Here is a 10,374-nt window from a genome sequence, read left to right on the forward strand (position 1 = left end):
CAGACAGATGTTATAGATGAGGATGATAGATAGATAGATAGATAGATAGATAGATAGATAGATAGATAGATAGATAGATAGATAGATAGATGATGGATGGATAGATGATAGATAGATAGATAGATAGATAGATAGATAGATAGATAGATAGATAGATAGATAGAAGATAGATAGATAGATAGATAGATAGATAGATAGATAGATAGATAGATAGATAGATAGATAGATATAGATAGATAGACAGACGGGTGGGTGGGTGGGAAGGGTAGGGTAGAATAGGATAGGATAGAATAGGATAGGATAGATGAGTGTGCGTCCGTGCAGGTAGAGAGAGAGAGAGGGACAGAGATTGTATTTCTTTTTTTAATATATTTTAGAATTCTTTCTGAATGAAAGTTTCCAAGGGAAAAGCTCTTGATATCTTTCTCCTTAAGCTCTTTATCAATTATCCTTGGTGTGCAATGGTTAGAGTTCACTGCCTGCAGGCTACTTCTGCTGCCTACAATTTGTTAGTTCGAATCTCACCAGGCTCAAGGTTGACTCAGCCTTCCATCCTTCCGAGGTAGGTAAAATGAGGACCCAGATTGTTGAGGGCAATATGCTGACTCTGTAAACTGCTTAGAGAGGGCTGTACAGCACTGTGAAGCGGTATATAAGTCTAAGTGCTATTGCTATCAATTAAATCAGGCCCTAAACATGTACCCAATAATTTTCAGGAACAGGTGGATCTTGTTTGAATCTGCTATTCTTCATTTCATCATAAGTATATGGCAAGCAATTGTTTGAGTATTTTATTTGAAAGGATATCTTAGGTTGTTCTACAGTTATTTTTGTGCTTCTTTTATTTTTTTGACTCTTTTTTTCAAATCCAACAAGGTGCAGAAAACTTATTTCATTACTTATTTATTACATCTATTATTATTTATTAAATTTGTTTGCCACCCAACTCAACATGAAGAGATTCTGGAATGCTTAAAATATTAAAAAGAATAAAACTATACAAAAACATGTGTATAATAAGAATAAAATACTACAAAAATGCAAATTATCAGCTATAACTAAAAGACAAGGAGGGAGAGAGTAGGCTGAGCAGGGAGGAAGTGGGATCTATTGTTGATCCATCAATCATCTCCAACATGACACTTTCCCATTCGAACTCCAGGCCTACTGGCAGAGATAGGTCTTTAAATGCTTGTGGGAGGTCAGGGGAGTAGGAGCTGACTTCACTCTGGGGGGCAAGATGTTCCAAAGGGCCCAAGCGATGGCAGAATTCCCTGGCTGACGGAGTCTACAACCTGCCTCATCTTCCAGCATGGGTGGGCAGGCCGATCCCACTGGAATGAGTTAGTTCCTCAAGTAACCTGGATCCTTGCCATAAAGGTGATAACCAACACCTCGTGACCTCAAGACTGGACTACTGTAACGTGCTCTACATGGGGCTGCCCTTGAAGAGTATTCGGAGACTTTAGCTTGTCCAGAATGCAGCCGCGTGAGCGATTGTGGGTACACCTCGGTACACCCACGTCACACCTATCCTCCGCGAGCTGCACCGGCTGCCCATTGGTCTTCGGACACGCTTCAAGGTGCTAGTCGTTACTTTTAAAACCCTACATGGTATCAGACCTGGGTACTTGAGAGACTGCCTCCTGCCAATTACCTCCCATAGACCTATTAGATCCCACAGACTAGACCTCCTCCGAATTCCATCTGCCAGCCAGTGTCGGCTGGCAACTCCCTGGGGGAGGGCCTTCTCTGTGGCTGCTCAGGCCCTCTGGAACGATCTCCCCGTTGAGATCCGGACCCTCACCAACCTTCCGTCTTTCCGCAAAGCCATTAAGACCTGGCTGTTCCGGCAGGCCTGGGGCTGCTGAATCTCTCAGCCCCACTCGAGGGTATGACTGTTGTTGTTTTTAAAAATGTGTTTGTCTTTTTATCTTTATTTTGTACCCCCTTCCCTCTTCGATTGTTAGCCGCTCTGAGTCTCTCGGGAATAGGGCGGCATACAAACTGAATAAATCCAAATCCAAATCCAATTGCACCAGAAATGAACCAGCAATCAGTGCAACTTGTGAAAAAGTGGTGTAACATGAGCTACTATGGAGGCCCCAAAAGGTGCCTGTGCCACCACACTCTACATCAGCTGTAGTTTCCAAATGCTGTTCAAGCGTAGCCCCATGTGGAGTGCATTGCAACAAAATGTGAGATGACTAGGGCTTGAATGACTGAGCACATTGAATCCTGATCCAGGAGAGGTCATGACTGGTGCACAATCCAAAGTTGTACAAAGGCTCTCCTAGCTGTGACTGCCACCTGCTCATTGAGAAGGAGTCACAAGTCCAGGAGAACTCCCAAGTTGCAGACTAAATCTGTCTGGGATAGTGCCACCCCATCCAGAAGTAAAACTATCAAACTCCCGTATCTTGGGGTTCCATGATCCCAAAGCCATTAGGTCTGGCCAAGGTTCAGCTGAAGCTGATTGTCTCCCATCCCACAACCTGCAGCACCACAAGAGGTCAGCAATGGCTTCACTTGGGTCACCATGGGTAGAGATATAGAGCTAAATATCATGAGCATGCTGGCGATGCCCACAGTGATGGATGAGCTCACCCAGAAGCTTCACGTAGATGTTAAAAAAGAGTGGAGAGAGTACCAGGTCCTGAAGCATTCCACAAGAGAGTGGCTTTGAACTGGATCTCTCATTCCCTATTGACATTGAGTGGGACCGGCCTTGGAGAAAGGAACTGAACCAGCACAAGACTGTGCCACCCAGTCCCTGTGGTCATAGCTGGTCAATGGTATCGAAGGCCACTGAAAGATCAAACATAGCAAGGATGGTTGCACTACCCCCATCCTGCTCTCACCAGAAATTATTAACAGGTGAAACCAATACTCTTTATTATGTTCCATAACTAGGCCTAAATTCTGACTGAAAGGAATTCAGATAATTCATTTCATCCAGGACCCTCTAAAACTGCCACGCAACTATCCTTTTCACTACCTTCCTTAAAAAAAAAAGATGGGAAATAGGACAAAAATTGTCTAGGCAGAGGGCATCAAGTATAGCTTTCTAAGGATGGGTGAACTAGGACTCCTCAAAAGGCCCAGAAATGTCCTCTCATGTAGTGACAAAGTAATCACTGCCTGAACCAGGGGTGGGTTTCAGGCGGTTCGCAGCGGTCCCCGCGAACCGATTGGTCGGTGAACCCGGAAGTAAGTAACTTCCGGGAACGCCGAAGGATCCACCCACCCGGTTTTGACGAGTTCTGCGCTTCCAGACATGTGCAGAACGCATACAGCGCCTGCGCGATCCTCCAGGAGCAGCTGGAGCATCGCACAGGCGCTAGTACGCATGCGTGCACTGCACGCGTGCACGAGGACGCCGCGGGCCCCGTTCCAACCGAACCAGTTGGAACGGGGCGAGAAACCCACCCCTGGCCTGAACCCACTGCTAGTCACCTTCCTGGAGGCTTTTATCATCCACAAGGAGTACGGATCTAACTGACACATGATAGCATTGACAGCATCAAGGAGCAATATTCCAGCACTGGGGGGGGGGTTAATTGGGAGTCAGCAACAGCTGTCCGCTCCCATCCACCATCTTCCATGTGATCTTTGCTTATTTTCCCAATATGATCCAAAATGTTCAAAGAAGACACTCTTAGTTTGAATCTATTCCCAATAAAATTAAGGGTAACACATGAATAACAGGAATAAGAGAATTAATATTATCCTCCACTTCTACTACTAAGTGCAAGTACATTCAGTCCTTTTCAATCAGACTACAACCTGTACATTTGGCCTTGTTCTCATCGCAAATTTCTTCTGCCCACTGTTCATCCAGAACAAAATCACCTTTGGATGCAGTTTAAAGGGCTCCTTTTAACTGAGCCTGATTTCCCGATGAGGATCAGTGTATTTTGTTCCTATTTAAAGAGGACAAGCCGTGCTCCAACCCACAGATACATTGTAGGATGTGATGAAAGCAAATTCTTGAAAGATCATCTTTGGTGTATTTGTCATCTTTTGCAATTATCAAGAACACCAATGTCAATTTGCTTAAGAAATTTAATTGTCAAGGTTTAGAGTCATCTATTCTTTTTGAGAAACTGTTGAAAGAAATGTCCTTCTGGGTTTGGCACCAAGTGGGGAAAAAGACACTGGAGACATGGAGGCTGCTTGGAAAGATGAATGCAGGAATGAACTAATTGTCTCCTGCAAACACCCTTCCCCTTTCACTCCTCTTTTATTCCCTATGGGAGGGGTCATTCACTGTCCACTTGTGGCTTTACTCCCAAGTCGACCCTTGTTCCTTAGCTGTTCCCTTCATCTGGCAACTCTGCATGCATACACTGGGAACAGGCTCCAGCTGTTTGTCTGCCACATTGATGTCTGACTCCAAAGACCGCTGATAACTCAGACGGCCCGGGCCTCGTCTCTGCCTCCGACACAGAGCACTTGTCTGAGCTTTCCCCAGACTCCAAGACTGGTCCATGTTCCTCCCTAACTTCCTCACTGTCCGAATCTGCTGCCAGTTCTGCTGACCGCTGGTGGGCACAACAGGTATTAACATTACTATTTTTATTTGAGGCATGCATCTATCCAAGATCTTTATGAATGCCAACCTGTGACTGCAGGAACATAATGATCTAAACTTTATCTGACTGCTATAAAAATAACATTGGTAGAGAGAAGAGGCAGCCCCCAACTAAAACAAATAAAGCAAGGCTATAAAAACTTTGTAAGTCAGAGCACATCATTTTGTAGGCTTCTGCAGCGATGAAATGCCTGTGGTTTGCCTTCCTTTGCCTGTTCGCTCAAGCAAGTAAAGCCAGAGTATACTCCAAGTGTGAACTGTATAAAGAATTGAAAAGATATGGAATGGAGGATTACTATAAAATTAACCTAGGCCACTGTAAGTTTTCTTCTTTGAGTGCATCATGTCTTTCCCTTTTGGGGGCTTTTATTTAAGTCCACTATGACTGTATATCTTTTCAGTTCTCTTCTGGAGGAAGTTTCTTTTTTCTTTAATGTCTAGATTTTTAAAAGGACATTCATATTAAGGCCAATAGTTAAGTAATATGAGTATTTCATTTTTTTCATTTTCACTTTATTTGTATGCCGCCCTTTTCCCTGGGGGGACTAAGGGCGGCCCACAATTCAAAAGGGGGGGGAGGACAAACAATTTACAACATGGAGACACTACATCATTTAAGAACACAACAGTCATACAATTCGAGTGGGGTTAGAATCGTTAACCCCAGGCCAGCCGGGACAGCCAGATTTTAAGGGTGGCGCGGAAGGACTGGAGGGTGGTGAGGGTCCGAATCTCCACAGGGAGTTCGTTCCAGAGGGTCGGAGCAGCCACCGAGAAGGCTCTCCTCCGGGTAGTTGCCAGTCGACACTGGCTGGCTGATGGAATTCGGAGGAGGCCTAATCTATGCGATCTTATCGGTCTAGTGGAGGTAATTGGCAGTAGGTGGTCTCTCAAGTACCCAGTATGCAAGTTCCAGGGTTAAAGCAAAATCATCTGGGGAGCAGCAGCAGGAGGGCCATTCATAACTTTCTCCCACCCCTTTATACCAGTGGTGGGATTCAAAAATTTTTACTACCATTCTGTGGATGTGGCTTGGTGGGCATGGCCTGATGGGCTTGGCAAGGGAAGGATACTGTAAAATCTCCATTCCCTCCCCACTGCAGAGGAAGGTTACTGCAAAATCCCCATTTCCTCCTGATCATCTGGGGATCGGGAGGCAGAGAATAGATGGGGGTGTGGCCAGTTAGAGGTGATATTTACCGGTTCTCCAAACTATTCAAAATATCCGCTATTGGTTCTCCAGAGCTGGTCAGAATCTGCTGAATACCACCTCTGCTTTATACATGTATCATGCACCCGAGACTTTAAAGATGAGTAGGTTTCAATTGCATTGTCACAAACACTCCTACTTCAAAGTTTTTCTTTGATGGTGCCTCAATTGTTAATCTTTAATTGCTATGGTTTCCTGCCAGGGTTATGTTTGACTCTATTTAGCAGCGGGTTCAACACTGAACATTACATCTATACTGAAGGACAGCCATATTATGGTTTATTTCACCTGAGTGGCCTAATATGGTGCACAGACGGGAGGCATAACAGCCAGAACATTTGCCGAATAGATTGTGAGAGTGAGTGACTTCTTTGTACTTTTGCATTAATTGATCCCAGCAACCTGGTTCCATTATCAAATGAATCGAAGTAAAGATTACCCTGGAAATAAAGCCCTACACCCTTCGAACTTTCTTTTATTAAGCTATATAATGATCTGTACACAACAATCTAAGGTCTTCTTCCAAAGATCACATTCCCAGGTTGATGCATTTTGGACATCCTTAATAAATAAAAATATGAGAGCCTGTGTGGGATAGTGATTGAAATGGCAGACTGGCTCATCTTAACACAGATAACCAGATCACAATTGAGATCTCCTTGAATTAGCACACTGGAAACTATTTGCCATGAAATTCTAAATCTCTTGCAAGATCATCTTAAACCTGGGAGATTCCAGCAGGGGGTTGGACTAGATTACCTCCACGGTCCCTTCCAACTCTGTTACTGTTTATTTATTGCCATCACTAGAAAGCCAAAGATCAACATAGAAAGGCTATTGGCGTTCCGGTACTTAAAATCCCAGTTTTATCATGCAAGCAACATTGATTTCATGAAAGCTTTCCTTCTCTTCCTCCACAGAATTCCTTGATGACAATCTTGCAGATGACATCAAGTGTGCTAAGATAGTTGCCAGGACTAGGAGAGGAATGTTGTATTGGTAAGTTGCATCTACTGTGTTAATTCTAGGAAAGAAAGAAAAAAAAAGTGGTAGAAAGTATTATTGCATCTTACAAAACCTTGGTAGAAGTCCCTTATTATTAGGTTTTTTTTTAGTATCTTTGTGTATGAAATGCAACCCTTGAGTCTTCTGTATTTTGCTGTGGGCCATTCTTGTTTTGAAAATAAGTTGGGGGAAAGAAATAGAAGAATGCAATGGTGGAGGCTACTAGATAACAAGGATGTGACGAGCCAGTTTGGTCTAGTGCAGTGGTTCCCAAACTTGGCAACTTTAAGACTTGTGGACTTCAACTCCCAGAATTCTCCAGCTGGAGAATTCTGGGAGTTGAAGTCCACAAGTCTTAAAGTTGCCAAGTTTGGGAACCACTGGTCTAGTGGTTAAGGTGCTGGCCTAAGAACCTTAGACTGTTCCAGTCCCACTTTAGGCCTTAAAAAAAACAGCTGGGGGACATTCCGCCAGTCACTCTATCTCTCTCTCGGTCTAACCCACCACACAGAATTGTTGCTCTGTGGGACACAGGAAGAAGTAGTAGTATTAGGTATGTTCACCGCCTTATTTATAAGCAATAATAAAGGTGGGATTTTTTTAAAAAAATCAAATAAATAAATAATGCAAGATTTCTCACTTTGGGGATGTAACATTCTAGAGGACTCTGGAATGTTCCATTCCGCTTCCCCTCCACCCCTCCACCCTTCACCAGGCCATATGAAACTTCAGTTTCTGACCATGCCATTCCAGGGACCGATTGGCATTTTCTAGGAAGAAAACCTCTAAAAGAGAAGTGGTTTGAAATTTTTCTGGACAGTATGTGCTGAACAATACAAGCCTGTTTCCAGGCCAGATCAGAAGAGAACACTTCAAATGGCTTCTGCTTTGGTGGATTAATTAATTAATTAATTAATTGGAGTGTGATGGCTCACGTGGTTGGAGGTTAGCAAGCCCATATTCGAGACCCGAGTGTTGCTGCGTGGCGGGGTGAGCTCCTATCATTCGCTCCAGCTCCTTGACTGGGACATGAAAGGCGCCTCCATGGGCATCCTCCCAGCAATTGTGATGTCACCAGCTGATGCTTTTAATCCAGAAATAAGCAGTGCCTCCAACATGAAGGGATGGAATGGATTTATTTCCAAAATATGCCAACCCACTGCCACAATGACAGAGGAAATAGAATGTGCGTTCCAAATTTCTTCAGAACATTCTGTTCCCAGATTAATGAATTTTGCTCATCGATACAACTTCGATGGAATGTGAGGTCCACTGTGGGATAATTAAAAGCACTGAAGTTAGAGCCGGGAGATTCAGAGTTCAAGTCTTTTCTGAGCCATGGCAGCTGACATTGCCCCAACTATGAATACTCTAAAACAGTCCAAACTACTGTTGAAAGAAATGTCCTTCTGGGTTCAGCTCCAAGTGGGGAAAAAGACACTGGAGACATGGAGGCTGCTTGAAAAGATGGTTTATTGTTGGACGGCCACATGGCTTGAGCCCTGAACAGAAAAGGTGATCATATGCTTCAATGTTGGTGGAGAAGAAGAGAAGGGCTGAAGGAGGGGCTTGCTAGGCTTTTTATAACCTGTTCAGTCCCACCTCTCTGTTTCCTGTTCCTGTGTAAGAAATGTATTCTGATTGGTTGTCAGACTCCCATTGGGCCATGCAGGGACAACTCTCTAGGCTGCGTTTTGAATCCAGGTATGGATGAGTTCTCAGATGCCATGTGGTCAGTTGAGTAAAGGGCCAATATTATCATGCCTTTACTCCCATCCCCCCTGGGGCTGCAGTGGAGAAGTCTTTATTATGTAAAAGTGGACTAGCTTGGCCTTAATGGCCCATTAACAGTGGGGATGGGCAGGAAGCTACAGGCAACTATTCTGTCTCTTAAAACATGTTTCTTTCTTTTCACATCCAGAGAAATATTCTGCCTTTTCAATATTTCCTAGGATATTTCATTTTTCTGGGAGAGGGCTGGATGATAACTTCCCACACTACTTACAGGATTGCTGTAAGGGGACCATTAACAGATGGGAGCACTATGTATGCAACCTGAAGCTTTTGGAGAAAAGATTGGATATACATCTAAATGAACAAATAAGTCCCCAATAATGAATAATATATGAATAATAATGAAAGACGTGTCCAATCTAAATATTAAGGTCCGGACCAAGCACTTGCCTTACCCATGCAGACTTTTGTCATTCCCTCACAATATTGAACGTTTTGACCTGAGAGTCTTCTTTTATATTTCTGTTGCTCCTTGCATGGGCTGTGAAAGGGAATTGTTTGCACACGGTAGGTGCAATGCAAAAGCACATTTTGGAATGTACTTGTTGAATCATTGCTCCATCCTTTTAAAACAATGACAATTTATGTTATGTACTTAATCTACTTTGCTCTCCTCCCCTATTTCTTTAGGATGCACTTCCAGGAATACTGCACTCACCCTATGCCCCAAATATTATATTGGGAATGTATATGAAATACAAGAATCAATGTGGCCTTTTATTTCCTTTCTGCTTTGGGATGATTCTATCCAGTCCAAACAGCTTCTGGAACGACTGTACCTGTTGCCTGGAAATCGGCTTCCCATCTGAACCTCGGTCAGTCAGAATCACAAGTTGCTTGCTTTCTAAACCAAGGAGGAAATCTAACCCATTTTCAGGAAACCATTTTTGTATCCCTCAAATTTTATGAGTTTTGGGATAGTATGTTTAGAACCATCACCTGAACTCTTAAGAACAAAATTAAAATAAATAGTATAAAATCTACTTAAAAGTACATGGAACAGCCAACTGGTAGGAATATTTATGTTTCCATTGTATGACTTGCAAAAATACAAAATGGAAGGACAGAGTAAAAAAAACAATATTGTTTAAATGCTGACATATCCAGAGGTGGGTTCCAGCAGTCACTACTACCAGTTCGCTCATGGCTGTGAGTGCAGCACATTATGTGCAGTGCAATAAAAGTTGCTCTGCTCATGCGCAGAAACAAAAAACAAGATGGCAGCGCCTATGGCGCCTCCCGGAAAACCAGTTCGGGGGCGTGGCAGGCCTGGGTCACTGCCGGTTCCAATGACCCAGGCCGCCAAACTACTACCGGTTCAGCCGAACCAATCCGAACCGGTAGGAACCCACCTCTAGACATATCGTATTCTTTGGATGCAAAATCAGAATAGATTACAACTTTTAAAATTCACCTTGGTTTCATTCAATCAGTCACATATCTGGTCAATTACTGAATTGAATGCTAGAGATCTTGCTGGCCTTGTTTTGGTTGAACTTGTGCTCAACAACCATCTGTCGACAGTTGCATCCTTAAGGTTCTAGTATGCCAGTACTAGAAAAAATGTATCTACACACACAGAGACACACAAGATCGCATATATGTATGCCTGTGCATACCAAGCAAAAATTTGACCAGAATTTATCATCAGTACCTTAGGTCTTATATGCCAGATATAATATTTAAAAATATTAGAAAAATGAATTCAGCATCTGGTAAAAAGCAACTGTATTTTATGGGACAAGAGATTTCATAAATTGTGTTCAATTAC

The 10,374-nt window shown here is 43.2% G+C and overlaps 1 protein-coding gene across 1 annotated transcript; it reads left to right on the top strand.

The window, feature by feature from the left end:
• Positions 1 to 4,776: 4,776 nt before the first annotated feature.
• Positions 4,777 to 9,297, top strand: LOC148048325 (lysozyme C, milk isozyme-like). The gene is made up of 4 exons (XM_087708274.1): positions 4,777 to 4,912; positions 6,007 to 6,162; positions 6,725 to 6,803; positions 9,234 to 9,297. The coding sequence occupies exons 1-4, from the start codon at positions 4,777 to 4,779 to the stop codon at positions 9,295 to 9,297; spliced, it is 435 nt and encodes a 144-aa protein (XP_087564400.1).
• Positions 9,298 to 10,374: the final 1,077 nt, after the last annotated feature.

The sequence above is a fragment of the Thamnophis sirtalis genome, unplaced genomic scaffold, assembly GCF_051295495.1.
Source record: "Thamnophis sirtalis isolate CommonGarterSnake01/CBP01778 unplaced genomic scaffold, rThaSir2_p1.2 scaffold_3, whole genome shotgun sequence".
Lineage (NCBI taxonomy): Eukaryota > Metazoa > Chordata > Lepidosauria > Squamata > Natricidae > Thamnophis > Thamnophis sirtalis.